Source organism: Anser cygnoides, chromosome 2, assembly GCF_040182565.1.
Source record: "Anser cygnoides isolate HZ-2024a breed goose chromosome 2, Taihu_goose_T2T_genome, whole genome shotgun sequence".
NCBI lineage: Eukaryota > Metazoa > Chordata > Aves > Anseriformes > Anatidae > Anser > Anser cygnoides.
Window position 1 is genome coordinate 125749891 of NC_089874.1, and position 17931 is coordinate 125767821.

Sequence of the window (17931 nt, forward strand, 5' to 3'; positions counted from 1 at the left end):
GTAGTCCTGGCGGCGGGGCCGGGCTCCGAGCAGAAGCGAGGCGCGATCCGCGTCCGACTGAGGGGGGGAAATGGCGGCGGGCGGGGCCGAGGGGCAGGGCCTGGCCCCTCGGGGCTAACGTGGCGCGGGTGAGGTGTTTATACCGATAAAAAAATAAAGTTCTTAAAGACAGGGGAGGCCGGTTCAGCTAGAAGAGGTTTATTGATAATAATGGTGTTAACATGTAAAAAAAAGAATTAAAAAACATTTTGCATTACATCACGCTTGTCAGTACTTGCATCAGCATTTCACAGCACATTTGTTTTCTTTAAAGGCACTTCTGGTCTTACTAGAGAAGAATAAGGCACTTACGATTTTATTTACTCTAAAGCTCACGGGTGCTCTATCTCCACCCACCACACTACCACCTTTGCCATTTGTTATGCAAATTTTCTGATTATTTAATCATCGTTAATAGCAGCAAATTCAATGTTCCGTGTACTGCCTTCCTACTGAACATGTAAACATTAAAAATAATTAACACTTCATGAAAAAAAATATTCAGTGCTCCATTATGTTATATATTCATGTTACCATTTAATAATAGATCCAGGATATTTTTGAAGACACTTCGGACTTCATAGAGATGGTGTAGTTCAAATGAAGATAAAACCCATAAATGTTGTCCATGTACGTCTACAAATGCAATAACGGAAGTAATCTAAAAGAGACAAGAATCAGATAAAACCGCAACAATCGGGGATTGGTTTCATAGGAAAAGATTGAGTTTTCCTGTTCACTGAAACATGGCCGATTTCTTTATGCAGTTCACATTCAAGGACTAAGACTGAAGGAGCAAAACTTTAAGACAATATTTTCATTTCTCGAGTTCATACAGGATTTGGAACTTGAGTTAAACTCTTGAAGAACTGCCAGATGTCTGGCTACTTAAGTTTATTTTCTAATAAAGAATAATAATCATTTCAATGAACTCGTCAATGTAAGGACCTTTTTTCATATCACAAAATAGTTCAATTAGAGAAAAAGAAGGATATGAAATATGTGCATATATGAAAATGCATCAGGACAATAATTTCTTTAGCTTTAGGCTCTGCTTCAAAGATATCCTGAAAGACGAGAATGAAAATGCACTTGAGGCAATGAAAGGATTGAAAAAAAAGAAAATCTTGGTCAGTATTTAAGGAATTTTGTAACATTTATCTTACCATATCAGAGGAAACTAACACCAAGTACGGTATAGGACTTTCATAGGTGTTCCTCATGCTAATAAAGAGAAGCTGCCACTGGCTTTTGCAATGACAGAGTATCAATGATAAAGTAAAATAACACATTTCTGACTTAGTAAGATATTGTTATTTCTCTCCCCTGAACACATATTAATACAGCATCCCAATGTTCTAATGATTTCAAAATAACTGAAGTTAGCAGTTCCAGCTACCTGAGAAGTAAAGCATTATTGATTCATTTTTATGAACATTCACATGGAATGCTTAAGTATCTAATATTTATGTAAAGACCCCCGACTTGTTACAAAAGAGATAAAAATTGTGTAAATGAACTCCAGCAGTTGCTGTATTTCAGGAATTTTAACAAAAAACAGTCAAAAGTAAATTAACATTTCAGATTATTAAATACTGGGGAATGTAGGATGTTACTGCTATGTAATATATGTGACAACTTATACACATACAGTATTCATATATGAATCATGTCCCTTAGAAAAATCCATTTTCCATATTTACAGAGAGATTTTTTCATTACATATAAGACTCAACATAAAGTTAAATCATCCAGTGCCCAACATGACATAAGTTGGCAAGTTGCCAATTACTTTCCTGAAGATAAGAAGGAAGATAGCCAGCAATTCCTAAGCTGAGGCTCAAAGTGACCTACAAACACCCTTAAACCACAGAAGAATTTCTAAAGCTCAGATCTATGAAGGATAATTTACTTCACCCTTCAAAACAAAGTGATACTGCAAACAGCTAAGAGCTCTTCACCTCTAACACTCTACAGCAGGAAATAAAAGTGTTTGCATTACTGGGTTGCTTATAACTTGTTCACAGACAGTATCTCTGAAGAAAGAAAATCAGAATTTTCAAAGTTCTTTTGACTCTCTTAACAGTTCCTCTTGGTTCATGCTGTCCTTTGAAGAACATGTACATGGTGTTTTTCTCATCTTCCTCTATGAAACTAGCGGATTGCTGTGTTAATTAGCACAAAATGGGAAGCTGCACAAGCAGCACAGAGATAACAAATGTTTCACTATTGCTGACTAATTCTCAATTTGACTATGCAATCTTAGCAGTGCAAACTAACAAAACAACCATTTCCCTGAGAATCAATCCAAAAAGCAGCCTCTTTCCCCCAGTTGTAAATTAGGCCTGTATTCATACTTCTGCAACTAGTCTACCCCATTCATATTCTGTTCTACTTAAATTATTTGGCTTTGTATCTTATCATCTTGACAAGCCAAGATAAAAGAGCTAAGCGTAAGGTTCTGGACTGCGTTATTACAGAGGAGTTTTCTCCAATGACTTAAGAGGAGCAGTATCCATAATATACTATCCAATGCACAACTACAGACATACAACTTAATCAGTTACAAACAGTATTGCAAACATGCAGAATTCATTAGTCTCCTCAGATGTACATACTGACACACTCCAGTTAGTATAAAAGTGCAGTCAATGTAACCTTCAGTGCCCTGCAAAGACATACTGATTTCATTTACAGTAACTTCAAGTTTACATGAAATATTCCATATTAAACTTATTTCCACTTCCAGTCTTCATGAACTGTAATACTGCCATAAGGTTATTTATGAGCAACCAGGGAAATGCTCTGGAGATAATCTGCAGACGACATTATGAAGTCAGTCCATTCCCTGGCCAGCTCTTCGAAGGAGACTCCTTCCCCTCCATATTCCTGTGGGAGAATGCTGACTGGAAAGTGTTCAGTCAGACTCTGCATGTAGTTATTTCCATGCATATACACCTAAAGAAAATATATGAAAAACATTTACTTCAGTACAGCTGTTAGACTCTTGGGTGAAAACAGACAGCAAACAAACTCAGTGCAAGGGCTTAAGCCCTCAGCTTGGTTCTACTAAAGAAGTGTGTTCACAATGAACTCCTTCACTGAGGAAGAAAGTACTGTGTAAGCAAGTTTCACATGGATGCTCTAACTCTGTCCTGCTTAATGATTATTCAGACTGTCTGCAGATTGATTGAACATGGACTAAAACCCAGAGAACTGCATTCTATGCAGCTGCAAGCACAAGAGCCAAAACTAACTACACCCGTATAGATAAATTGACCTAAACCAGGGAATATTGGGGTTTGGTCTTGTCATGATGGGTATCACGTAGTTGCTTTTCAGTCATTTCAGAAAAAAATAACAATGTTCGACACCTGGCTATTACTATCTGGTCCTGCTATATGCATTTACAAACAATATTATGTGCTAGGTATGTAAGTTCAGACAGGTGCCAAGGTAAATATTCAGAATTGATACCTTAGTCTTTCATTTCAGTCCTTACAATTCAGTTCCAAATGAAATTAGATCCTGGACTGCTCCTCCACTTTAACCCTTTTAATACAGCCATTCTAATTGTTCTTTTCTTGCTTTATTACAGCTGATTTGAAGCCTTGTTCATTACTTTCAGTCAGAAACTTTTATAGGCCTCTTATTAACAATTGTCAAGAATTTTCTGTGATTGCTATTACACAAGGACTACAAGCACATGCACTCAAAAGGTAGCTAGCTGCCTTTAATGCTTCCACATCGGGCACTAAGATAATAAGTGAATAGTAATTATTACTATGAAGGTATGGGGAACTGGTCCTTCTAGTTTCTTTTCAGCTCATACTTGCAACTCTAAGCCAGTTCTATTCCATGAATCATGGATATTTAGCTTGTCTTCTTTCAGGCCTTTACTGTCCATCTGTCCTCTTTCCCACTTTTTGAATTCTAGCCCTTGAGATTCTCTGAGCTGGATCTGGTGATAGGGGGCTGTTACATGGACATTAATATGGCATGGGAAGGGCCACTGCATCGGGCTGCTGGAACATACTCTTTCTTTATCATCTGTGTGTCAGTGAGTGACTACACAAGACTGGCAGAAGCAATCCTGCCTCTCTGCCATAACAAAACACACATGCTAGGAAAAGGGGACTAGCAAACATCAGTGACTGGGAAAATCTTGCTCTACTGTCCTGGAGTGCAGTGGCTACTGTAAATGCACAAGATCCATGTGCTGAGACAAGGAGGCCTCAGAGGGAGAATAGCAGAAGACTGTGCTGTTTATTTTGTACCTTAGCTCTGCTGTTAACACTCCACGGCATTTCCTCTTCTGCCAGCTGAAACTTTCAATATCCTTCCTGTACTGCAATAAACTAGAATTCTTCCAGAATTCTTGGCATGCTTTTGCATCCAAACGCAGAGTTTTCCAATTTAAAACTATAAAACAATTTGCAACAGCTAAGAAGCTGTTTGGAAAACAAATTTGAACTTCAGCCTGACCTCTTTATTGATGCATAAATGCCTCTGCAGCTTTTTCAGAACTAGATAGCTGTCTTCTACTAATTTTGCACAACTTGGAGCATAATATCACTGTTCAGTGACAATTTCTCACTGGCATTTATAGACTGAGTGCTAGGAGATCTGGGACCTATTTCTTCCTAATTCCGCAGAAGTTTTGCTGTGTGACTTTAAGCAAGTTATTTAACCCCTCTTGAGTTACTGTGGGCTTTTTTTAATCTTTACAGCACTGACAACAGCAAACACTTGCAACTCTCACATTATTGGTAACTGTGAATGTTTTACAATTAGATTCCAGAGGCCAGTACAGCATTAAAACATAAACATGACATATCCTCTTCAGTATTCAGATCCTAAAGGAAATGCTGCAGATTGTAATGTAGGGGTTTTGTGGTAGAAAGAAATGTTTGTGTGCACTCACCCGTTGCTTTATTTTTTCAGTGAGAAAAGGCTTAATTAGAGCGAAGACTGGGTGGAAGAATAAAGGCTCATTAATCAAGTGGATACCTCGAACTTTTAGTGGAAAGGAATCCTGTCAACATATATGAAAAACAGCATGAGAAAAAGAAATTATTGAAAAGATTCTATTGTTAAGGACAAATCTGTGAAGAATACCTAGTCCATAGGTTAGGGAATTCCTCCTGACCTTGCTAATTCCTGCACTTTGGAATGCTCTTAGTTTACATTGCTTAGAAAAACATTTCTTGTTTCTCCGATTAGAAAGAAAAAAAAAAATCAGTATATGAAGAGGCTGACTTAAAAAAACAAGCATGAAAACCGAATTGCACGTCAGTAATGCACATGAAGCTTGTGCTAAGCTTTTCCTCCGAGGTACAGTTCTTCACAGCAGAGATCCTGCTGCTCCTTTACCAAAAAGCTATCTAACCATGTGTTTTCATAGGCAATTCAGAACCTGGAGGAAAATATGTATTTTTTTTCTTATATACATATATATATATATATATGTATATACACACAAACTATCAAAGTTGCTATCTTTAAGTTAAATAAAATATAATAAATTAGATAAAATAATAAAATATTATCCAGAGAAAAGTCTTGAAATTAGTAAGAATTTGCCCGACAGAAGTTGAGTTTTACAGTAAGACTACTGTCATAAAATTAAAATTGTATCTTCTGTACAGACTTTATAGTTTGAAATACTGCTAGTTGGATTCAGGATTCATCAAGAAGTCCCACAACTTTGCAAGTTAAAAGGGAGTACAGCAGTGCTCAAAGACAGTATTATGCAATGGGGAAAAAATAGCTTCCATTAATATCCCACCTGCTACTACTACTGCAACCAGAGTTTTTCTGCTTATAAAAATGCCACTTGTCACAAACAGTTCTTCCCACTAATACAGTAGTCCTTTTCTCCTTATTTCACGTACTATTCTATGGCTAACAAAAAATAATAAAAAAAAAACAACAACCACATGCATTTCTTAAGTGCAAATTCTGTTAGATTTTAATGTATGATAAAGACCTCAAAACTGTCAGGTTTTAGTTTTACTACACATTATTATGTGTTATCATATGTTTAAAGTCTTCTACCTTGTTCTTCACAGAACAATTTGGTTTTGCCTGTGGATAACATATTTTTCAAGATGAAGTTCGTTACTGGCAGTACTATGCTTTCCACTCTGTATTGCATTTATTTCCTTTATATTAATTACTGTTTCTTCATGCAGGATAATAATTTGCAAGAAAGATACATTTCTTAAGAAAAACACAGAGTTGAAAACAATGTTCCTATTTTTTTTTTATAAACATATTGATCAACACTAAAATAACCTCTGGGGGAACTATATAAACCCAGCTAGAAAGATGAAAAGAATCTTAAAAACCAAACAAACAAACAACAATAAAAAAACCACCAACAACCAGTTAAGTTGATTCCTTATACAAGAAAACAACACTGGAAACACAATCTGTTTTTCTCTCTTTTTCAATTGCTATAATAAGCCTTTAGAAGCCTGAAAAGCATACAATAAATCTGAAATAAGTCAAGATGGAAACATTCCATTCAAAGAATTTCCTGGTTCGAGGTAATGGATTGAAACGTGCAGATTTAATTGCAAATATAATTCTACATAATTTCTGCTCTCAATTTCAAGGTCATAAAATTACTAGTAACTAGTTTACTACTTCAGAAATAAAATAAAACACTCTCAATGGCTGTTCTTGTGAGACCTGGCCCAGAATCATATGAATATGATTTCTCTTATTCTAGAGGCAAAAACATGGGAAGACCTGTTAGATTCATTGAAGTTCTACAGTAAATATCAAAAATGAAGAATGGATGAAGTTCTGATGCTATTAGCTCACTGACTAAGCTTTGACTCAACCTCAGATGTGAACCTTACCAAATCAAAATGAGAGATTATGTCCATAGCTCATTTCTACATCATAGGTTAACAGTTTTATTATTACTGATTTTTAGCTTAACTTCAGAAGGACAACAGGATTATACCACTACCGTGTAGCTTCCTTGTCAATTCTGTCTCCTTCCCCTCATTTTTTTTTTTTTTTCAAATTCATCAGCAAAATTCAACTGAATTTGACAGAAAGGAAAGTCTTAAAGACAGTAAGGTCCATACAAGTTTTGTTAAAGTCAGGAGGTGAGGTAGCACTAACTTGCACAAAATAATGCTCATGTTGGTGGGAAAAGCAAGCAAAACAAGTATTATACACTGTTGGTAGCACATGGATGGTCATGTAGCATCATCCATACTGGCCAACAAGTTAGTATTCTCTTGCTCTTAAATGCTCCTAGCACATCCTATTTCTCATCTTCTCTGAGTCTCAGTGGAGGGTGGGGAAAAAAAGCTTTGAATGTCAAGTTAATGTACAAAAGAGTAGAACAGAAAAGATCCTTACAAAAGTAGGCTTCATCTACACATGAAATTCCTGTATTGTAACAGGTCAGTGGAATTCTAATAAAACATCAGAGGTTAAAGGGCATTTGCTGCTATACAAGAATATACTTGTCAAATCGAGCACAGCTTATGCCTCAGCTGTTTGACATTTCATGGATTTAAGATTTTGTTCCTTCAAACTGCATGACCTCTAAAAATGTCTACGGAAGGAAAAATTACCATAAGTTACACTGGAAGAAAAATTGGGAGTTATAGCAGTGAAGTAACATAAAGCAGTATGTCATACTTACTGTGAGCACAGCAGCAATTTTCTTGGCTACTGCTGGACTGATTTGAAATGCATGAGCAAATCGCCACCCTTGAAGATCAAAGATAGCCTTGACTCCATTCTTCTGAGTTTCAATCTCCTTTACAATGAGTTCAGATGTGATCAAACTTACACGAAACACATCATATGCTGTAAATAACTTGGGATCCCATTGTCCTGAAGAGTAAATAAGATTGCACTGCATTACCACAAGCATACAACATACACCTGTACTTTCACTTGCTACTGCTTCTAATGTTCTTCTCAGGAAAAAGTAACTAGCTATATCAAAGGTTCTGAATTAAACAGATTTTCCAGTACAGAAATTCTTTTCTGTGCCTGTTCTATCACTCATCTTTCATGCTATTTCTGTAGATGGTACCAGAGTAGTATGTGACATCTACTGTAGACTCCAGTAGAAGATTTTGACAGGAATGGCTTAAGTCAGTAACTGTCATTTCAGCAGAACACAAAACGAAGCACAGTATAGCTCAAATGGGCTAATCATTGTCTATGGCCTTCAGGAACTCCTAAAAGAAGCCACAGATCATCAATTCATAGCCAATTCATGTAATTTTTCTTCAGTACAGTAATACTGCCAAGATTCAGTGAATCCCATTTTCATTTCTGAGGCCTGAGAAAAGAATTGCATGGTATGAGCATTAACCCTGGACACAATCTTCAGAGAGCACAACTTTTCAAAGAAAAGCCTTTCCTTCTGCTAGATGAGCTGATATTAAAACAATTATTTGAAAGTTGACAAAAATAATTTCTATGTCCAACACAACCACAAAGAAGTATGGCACCATGTGATCATTTAACTATCTTTTTAAAGATGTCATCAAAATCTTTTGAAAAGATTTTGGGGAGTGCATCATACAAACCAAGGATGTTCGGAGTGTATCTTATAGAGGACTCTTCAGCTACATATGTCTAAATGGTGAAAACCCAGTGAACTCATCCTCACATAAACTGGTACATGGTACATGGTACTGGTACATGGTTGGTACATGGCTAGACGTGTGCCTTTTTTCTGTTCCATCGCTCCCCTCCGTGCTGCATCTGCACCAGCACAGTCTTAGCATCCAGCTTTGAAAATTCCCATAGGAACAAAATTACTGTTTGGAAACTCAAGGTCAAATAACTGCATATTCTTGTAAGTGTTAGGTTTTTAACCTTCAGGCTTTTAGCTTTAAGACTTTTTTTGATGCAGACAATAATTCTATTTAAAAGAAAATCAGTTCATCATAAAAGATCGTATAGCTTTAGCCATACTAGTTAGAAGTCAAATGATATAACTGTTGCAGCTCAATGAATCCATCTTTATCTTAATATGAGGGTACTTCTATCAGGTAGCAATAAATACGTTACTTTTCTAGTTAAGATATTCTGATATCATCTTCAATTTTATCAACTTGCAGTGTTGTACCCATAAAATACTTTTTTGCTGCTGAAATTGTGATAATTAAAGAAACAAACAAAAACACACACAAAAACATTAGTGCAAGAACCAGGTATGAAACAGGTCCAAGAAATTTTGTCACTCACCAATTCTGTATATTAGAACTTTGCTTCCATATGGGTCTCTTGATCTCAGGACTCCGTGATAGCCAGCATGCAAAAGACCAAGAATGGAAGATGGTTGTAAATCTGCACTTATTTCTGGGCATTCAATTCTCCACTTCTGGTAATTCTTCAGTAACTGGAAAAAATAAATGTGCATGTCAGATATGCATCAGGTATTACATAAAAATCACAGTTAAAAATGTGCTTTTCAACATGTGGTCACAGTCAGAGGTTTAGTTCATCAAATTAGCTATCATTTCACTGTGTAATTTAAAAAAATCACTCCTAGAAGCAGAAGGCTGCTATCCTTCATCAAATGAGCAAGTCATTATGAATTTAGAATCTTATCAACTTGTTAATGGACTCCAGTTATTAATTTTACATCGGAAAAGAAAATTGGACTATACAGAAAGGACCAGTAGTTTCTATGTAAAATACATCTGGAAAAAAAAAAGTTTCTCACTCAAGTTACATTTAGGATTATTCAGTTTGATAATGAATCAGATTCATTCAGGGTTTGTAGAACTTGGAAAAGATGTACAAAGTCTTACAGAGGAAAATTCCCTCCTCACCCTCCTCCCTCCAAAGTCTGGGCCCATTTTGTACACACAATTATTAATAATTTCATTTTACTGTTTGAAACACCTATGGTCATCAGCGTATCTTAAGCACGTTTTCAAAGTCCTTCCTATCTCTCTGAAATTACAAAACACAACCGTGTAGTGGATTCATCTCTCCCATTATGTATTAGACCCCAGAGTGGAAATAGCAAGAATCCATTTTGCTAAAACAGAGATCCTGCCCATTGTCAGGAACACGATTGCTGCCCTTGTTCCTCAGGCTGGAAGGCAGCATAATATGCAGGCTCTTCTAAAGGATAGGAAGGACTATGTGTTGAAAGGAAATGGTCTAAATCTAAGGAAGAGTCAATTAAAGGTGTTTCTTTCTGAGGTAACATCTAGGTAGAGGAATTACACATAATACTGGGAAAGATTATTGTTGAGATGGATCGTGAAAAATTAAATAGGTGATGCACTAGTTCCAATTTCCCAGTTTAATTACTGTTTCCCTTTTCAAATAAAGAAATTAAGTCATGGTAGAGAAAAGGAACTGCTATGCCCTACAACCGAAGTTTATTTACAACAATTTGAATAGGTAAGTAAGGAGTTACAGAGGATTTTTTTCTAAAAAGCTTTCTGTAAATTCATCAGCTATAATCTACCTCTGCTGTGCTAAATTGTCCAGCAATGACTTTGTAGAGTAGAGGGATAGCTCTAGAAAATAATTTAAATTTTGTATTAGAATTTCCTAGATAGCTACAGTTTAGACTCCTAACTGAGATTTTCAAAAGATCTAAGTGAATCAGAATTTTTCAGTACCTCGTTTCACAACAAACTCACATGCAGGTTTAAATCTCAAAAGTAGCACACACAGGCTAGCCTTTCAAATTGCTAATGTATTTCATCAAACAACGAAAAACAATCGTCCAACTCAGTACAGTTTCACAAGCTGAGTATGCTCAGCAAAAGCAAAACGTCAGCCAACACACTTTTATTCCTGTTAATTTCTCATCTCTAAGTTATACCACATTCCATAACAGAAGCAATAGAGTTAAAAGAGCCGTCAGCTCCAGCTAATAAAACATAACCTTTAATAAATAACAACATTTATCTATGCAAGGATGATTTTCTTCACCATCTTCATAGAATGGTTGGAAGGAACCTCAGTGGATACTGAATCCATCCCTTGGAACATCACAGCATCAGCGTAGCTACAGACTCAGGAGTGAAACTAAAGACTCACCACTGTGTACCTCATAGCCTGCTTATGTTAGATAATTAGTCTTAGCAGTAATTTCTTATTCTTCCTTCTACTTTCAAGTTTCTTGTATCATTTTGTATACAACATACCATTTTTCTTCAGCTTAAGGCTCTTCTTAGACGAAGGTCCTGAGTTATTCTGAAGGTCTCTCAAACAAATTGTTGTGCGGGAACTATTTACAGGGCATTATTGTTTGTTGACATAATTTATTTACAAATAGATGATGTACTGTTCAGCAATTATCTATATCCTTCCTGGAAGTATTACCTATAAATAAGTGTTTATAGGTACAAAAATGAGAAAGCTCATCTGCCACACTAAAATCCCATTTGATTTGGCAATGAGCAAGTTGATAAAAGCCTCATCCTAAAACATACACTGTAAAAAAGAAAAATATTTAAGTGCTAAAGAATTTTACTTAAAGTCTTATATATGTTCTAGTCTAGGCTAATTTAACAACCAAACAAAACAGGCGGTGGGGAAGTAGTGGGGGAAAAGAAGTTAATCTCTGGAACAGAAATTCACTGTGATTGCAAAAATAGGCCAGACGAGGTGCCATGACTATCTCGCTCTGTAAAGAGTCCAGCACCAATAAAGGGCACTTTTTTGTGGCAACCAGACAGCATTGTTAACATACTGTGTTCTTTTCCTCTGTCTTTCCAACACAGATGCTTAAAGAGCAGCAAAAATACACAAACGCCCTCAAAAAAGCTAACCAAACATCTGTACCTTCATCCTTTGTCCCTTTTCTTCTAACTTCAGTTGTACCACAACATAGTGAACTAATTGACAATTACTTAAATGTTTTACACAGTTCTCTGAAGACCTGCCTGCCAAAACCAAGATGCGAATAAAAATATGTTCATTCAGTCCCCTGAATAATCCCAATTTGTCAGTACAGTTAGTTTCTTCTTTTCATGAGCATTAACCTTTCCCAAGCTAAAAACAGCAAGAGCTCAAGTTCTGAACCTGGGGAGCAAACAAAAGGTGTTCACAGCTTGCGACACACTAAAGAGCCTTACGAAAGATATAATTTACCTACTGGCTGTCCATTCAGCAATAAATATATGGTTGGAACACTTCTGACACCCTCCATGACGTGGGCAAATGCCACATCTTTTTACATAGACATGGCTAAGCTCCAGCCGTACCTCCCTTGTCCAGGAAGCTACGAAGTAAATTGCTCTCAGATTTTGAAACCATGTGATTTAATTACCTGAAATAGTGATTTATGGCTGAAGTAAAGGTTAGCAATCCTCCACAGCATCTGCAGCTAGTTAGGAGATATTTTCTTTCAGTCTTTATTTATGTAAACAATCACTTTCTTAGCAGCTGGACATACTCCAGTCACACGGAGCTACTTACATGAGTAATTCCTACATATTCAAAATTCAAAAATTATCAGTACATACTTACAGTTTTACTTCACTTTGAAAATATTTAACATTGTTTAAATGCAGAAATTCATGTGGAATATTTAAAACATAGGAAACTTTTTTTCAGCAAAAGCAGCAGGGAAAATGTAAACTTTATATATAATAATCAGTCTGAATGCAGAAGATAAAGCAACTTAATATAATCAGGAAAAACAGAAGCATGGATTACAGTGGATAAATGCAATGTAAATGTAATAAAAATGTCTCATGCACCTACAAGGAAAACATCTCAATGTGTAATTATCTGTGTTTACAAACTGAATAACCTACTTAGAAGCTGCTGAGCATCTGAAAATAGATGCAAGATAGCTTGATAAATGGGTAAAGCTGGATGAAAAACTCCACTGTCTGGAGCTAAGCATTAATTAAGAGCTTTTTCCTGAGGTCTTTTGGGGATAGTTCCAGATTTCCGAACATCGGAGATAGAAATGTTACTGATTAATCCTAGTTTCATGTGATGCAAAACAAAGAAAGGTGAACTTAGTACTTTACTTAGAATTAAAAGAACTAGAAAACAGTGTTTGTCACAGAACCACTATAAACATAAATATATGCAAAAAGGTGTGTATGTATTTTACAATTTTTATATATGCACTTTCATCTACACACAGAAATTAAATATAGAGTATATACAAATATTTTAAATTCTATACCAGTATATGGACACAGAACTTCCCTAATTCCGCATGTATTACCAGCTGGCACATGCATAAGTTTAGGCATTTGGCTTAGGACAAAGGGAAGAGTGGCCGACTGATTTATGTTTCCTCAACAGTCAGTTCAGAGAACCTACCAGGGCCTCTTCCACTCTTTTCATCAAATCTCTCATTGACAAAAGGTAAGAAAATCAGCCAAGTAACTGGTTTGAACTTAGTATTTATATTTGACTGCTGTGAAGATCCTCAGAGATAAAGCCTGAAATCCAGCAGTATTCAGACACTATGCAAGTATACATGCAGTATGCACGTACAGCAGTATGTCTGACACACACCGTACACCCTAGATTTTCTATGCAACCTACTTGCAGCATAAAGTTTCCTCCATAAATCAAATGCAGGGCAAAGAATGAGTCCAGCTATATGCCTTTGTGTCAACCAGAACTCTAAAAGGATCCTACATATATAGATGGTTTTGAGTGCTCTAAAAAGTATGCTTAAAAAAGTTTAAGTGGTGTGTTAGGAAAAGCATTTCAATGATGCGTTTTTACCAAATTTTACTGTGACTCTACCTTTGATTACAGCAAGAAAGTCAAACGTAGCCGGCACATAAAAAATAAAATTAAATTAAAAGAATTAAACCCATCGCTTTAGCCTAATTAATGAAGACTTAAACCCATTGCTTTAGCCTAATTAATGGAGACCCATGGCCCACTTTTCAGTTTAAAACACATATAGTTCATAGGTATACCTGTACAAATGAACAAGCAAACAACATGCTCAGGTCCGGTATGAATTTATATCCAGACTGAAATCTTTTGCAGCATTCAAAACATGACTCAACAGGTTTGCTCAGTGCCCTGACTGATCTGCTATGTGGACCCACATTAACCAGGAGTCCCACACTAAGCAGGAGTTTGGACTTGGTGATCTACAAAGATCTCTTCCAACTTAAATTATGCTGTGATTCTCTGATTTCTACATAACTTAAGCAGAATATATTTGCTTCCAGCTTGAATTGCTGGTATCAGCCACAATAATGGCCACTTCTCTCCAAGGGACTCAAGGGAACAGCATGGAGCTGCGACAGGGGAGGGTCAGGCTGGGTGTTAAGGAAAGGTTCTGCACCCAGAGGGTGGTCAGGTTCTGGCACAGGCTCCCCAGGGCAGCGGTCACAGCATGGAGCTGCCGGAGTTCAAGAAGCATTTGGACAATGCTCTCAGACTTATGGTCTATTTTTTATGTAGTCCTTTGTGGAGTCCTACGATCCTTGCATGTCCCTCCCAACTTGTGATATTCTATGATTAACATCTGACCCCTACCTTTATTTCTCAGGGTGATTACAAAGCCACAAGTAGAAGATGCTGTGACAATGTAACACCATTCCTTCTAACTGTTCATGTTTTGGGGATGTAAGCATTGCTTTGAAGTCTCACAGGACAAGAACTGTCTTATTGACTTATTCAGGGTTTGATGTGTTATTTGACAGTTATTGTTAGCCTGTGTCATCAGACTTTCTGTTTATTCCTGGAGACAAATCTGTGACAGGATTTCATATAGGATTTAAGGATTTCATCTTAACACATTCTCATGGATAGCATTCATGCTTTGAAATCCCATAGCGGAAGGTATCTGCTTAATTTCACCTCTTCTTCCGGAGGCTGTACTTAAGTGGTTAGGGTTCACACATACATCTCCAACCACTTTCAAAGATAAGGCATTTGGCCAAAATTAATTTTTCCTGTGATTCAAAATGCTGGAAAAGGATTTTCTTCTAAAACAAGAACAGTCTGCTACTGTGCTTAATTAAATATATCACTGACTTTAAAGCATACAGACAGTTCTAGTTCTTCTTTGAGTTCTTCAGCACCAAATACTTGTTTCAGTGGTGGATTTTCTTCTAGCATGTCATATGTATATATCAATAGATCAGTACTTTGAAACAAGTCTGGAATTGCCAACAGGAAAATGTAAAACATTTCTGTTCCAATAAGTTAACATAAGTGACTCAGAAATTGAATGTCTTTTCACTATCTACCAAATTATTATTTTCTGAAAGATATCCAAACATTGATAAACTGAAATTCCAGAGAGGCCAATAATCGGATAGGTCTGTGTCACATATTAACCAGGCATGCATCAAGAGACAATTTGGTCAGTGGCCAGACTCTGAATTAATATTTAAGGCTAAGTATAAGCCCATGCCAAGAAGGATGCTTGAGAAGAGCTTGCAGTCTTTTGGTCACAAGCACTGACAGAGCCACAGACTCTGATTATCCCTTAGCTGCTCTACAAGTGCTATGCAGTAGTACACAGAAGCCCAGTGGGGAAAAGGGGCCGTGTCAGCCTCGACTCCAAACTGAGAGGGGACATCTAACCAGGAGGGGAGGAGCACCCACTGTCTAGACAGACGGGAGGAGGGCTCTGTCTTGATGAAGTACTAATGTAACCTATAACCTCTGCATAAGGTCACACTTGGGTTGGACGAATATTCATCTTATGACCACCACAGACTTTTGCACAATAATTCTCTTGGGCTTTTTAAGAACACGTTGACTGCAGATATTTAAAAAAAAAAAAAAAAAAAAAAAAAAAAGAATGTGTTTACGTGTTTGTTGTGTTCTTCCCATGCTATTTCCAAAGGGAAGTAACCTAGAAATCAGTGTCAGCTGGTATGTGGAAGATTAAGTACAAGTTGCATTTGGAGAAAGAAATTTTAGGTGGAAAGATTAAACGTGTGGGTTTTGATCAAAATCTCTCAGAACAAAGAAGGGTCCAAACAAGAACTTTAGAGAGTTCACAACCAGTAGAGACCCAGAAATTCTAAAGAGATTCTAAAAAGACTTAGTTCTTCCAAAGCAGGTCTCCAGCCCTAGAGGGCTGACTCTCACAGAGTATAGGAAATCTGCTACTCTGTAGGCTCTATCTCTAAACCTAGCTTCAATTTTATGCTCTTGAAGAGTAGTCTCATCTATAACGTCTCACAACTTATCAGAAGAAACGTATGGACCAAATTCTGAAGTGACACTGCCCTGTCTACAGGATTATTAACTTCCAGGATTGCAACACGTGTAGGAGTGCACGTTACCTTCATTAAGCTCTACTTTTTGGAACCTAGTAATACCAGGGGGGGAACAGCTTTTGTTGGGAAAGAAATAAAAGAACAGCACAGTCCTACAATTGCTACTGCACAGATGATATAACCAATCTCATGAACTTCAAGCAAAAGCGAGATGCATGAATAGCCAGAGGAATCTGGATTGACTTGCTTGTTCTTCTGCTGAGGAGGGATGATTTAAAGCTGTAATGCCAATGTTATGAATCAAGCGAGGTGAACACAAAATACATTTTTAAGCTAATTATTATTAAAAGCACCCTACAATTTCTCACATTCTTGTTTAGCCACCCTGATCCTGCAGTATACCCACATGCAAACAATCTTCAGTTGTGGCGACACAAGACACTGAACTTGGAAGATCTACAGCACACAGAAGTCAGAAAATAAAAGGTGGGGTCTGTTGTTTGCTGCTTTGTCATCAGCATCACACTCCATGGAAACACAGTTCCCAAGTGGCACAAGCAATAAATGCTTTTGCCCTGGGAAGATTCAGAAATACTTTCTATTGAGAAGGATTAGTGGTTTCCTTTATGTAAAGGAGGAAACAATTAATTATAATTTGTACCTTTAGATACTGAAAATAGGCATGTACTGTCTATAGGGCAAAAAGCCATGCAAACAGCCAGGAAGGCAACAAAACTTACCAAAGCCTGAAAGGTGTTAAACCATCAAACTCGAAGAGAAAGGAACTTATTACTGATAGCTTTACACTAGGGTAATTCTAAACGTGTAACAAAACCAGCAGGTGTACTAGGTGCTGGTGGCCTAAACAGGATACTCAAGGATGCCCTTGCAAGGATGCTGCTCCCTGAGCCGAGCTGTGACCTTACCACATTTACCATAACCTTTATGGCTTTTGGTGGGGTCGCACCAAGCTGGCGGTGGCACCGCACCTTTCCGCGGCTTTGCTCCCACGTTGCTCCACGACCAACATTTCACTACACCCACAAAACACCCAAGCAGCACGCATCACCCACCCATCCACCCCCGGGGAGCAGCACCTCACGCCTCAGCCTCCATTTCCGAGCCCGCCCGGGACCTGCTGTGCCCGCGGGCTGACACGAGGGGACCCCCGGGGTGCGAGGCTCCCCTCCCCACCTTACCCTCCAGGCCAGGTCCACGTTGAAGTCCCGGGCTCGCAGGAACCTCAGCAGGAAGGCGTCGCTGAGGGGCTGGGGCCAGCGCTGCCCGGGTTCTGCGTCCGCCCGCCGCCGCAGCTCGGCCACGGCGCCTTGGGCCTGCGGCGAGTGCTCGGGGAGGTCGCCGTCCCCCCGCTGCGACATGGCCGGGGGCCGCCGCTCAGCCCCGCCGCACGGCCGGACCCATGGCGAGGCGCGGGGCGGCGGCGGCTGCAGAGCCCGGCCGGGTTGCCTCCGCCCCCGGTGCGGCGGGGCTTAACCCCTCCTCACCCTCGGCACCCTCCGGGTAACTCTCCCCAACCACCCGTCTTTTTTTTTTTTTCCCCTCCACATATGGAGACACAGCCAGTTTTCAGAACTTTCTGCTTTCAGCGCATCGCAGGGAACTTTTGCTGAGTTTCCTGGGGAAAAAGAGAGGTTATGTCTGCTGGGAGAAGGGGCAGGCAACTCAGGCAGAGCACAAGGAA

The 17931-nt window shown here is 38.3% G+C and overlaps 1 protein-coding gene across 2 annotated transcripts; it reads right to left on the reverse strand.

Moving 5' to 3' along the window:
• Nucleotides 1–177: 177 nt before the first annotated feature.
• Nucleotides 178–17706, reverse strand: TTPA (alpha tocopherol transfer protein). 2 transcript variants are annotated; one of them, XM_048061729.2, is made up of 5 exons: nt 17429–17706; nt 9277–9430; nt 7712–7905; nt 4964–5074; nt 178–2997 (listed from the first exon to the last, which is right to left on the reverse strand). In XM_048061729.2, the coding sequence occupies exons 1-5, from the start codon at nt 17606–17608 to the stop codon at nt 2818–2820; spliced, it is 819 nt and encodes a 272-aa protein (XP_047917686.2). In that variant the 5' UTR covers nt 17609–17706; the 3' UTR covers nt 178–2817. The 2 variants fall into 2 exon arrangements, with proteins under 2 accessions (XP_047917686.2, XP_066849134.1); XM_066993033.1 differs by lacking the exon at nt 17429–17706 and adding an exon at nt 12158–12323.
• Nucleotides 17707–17931: the final 225 nt, after the last annotated feature.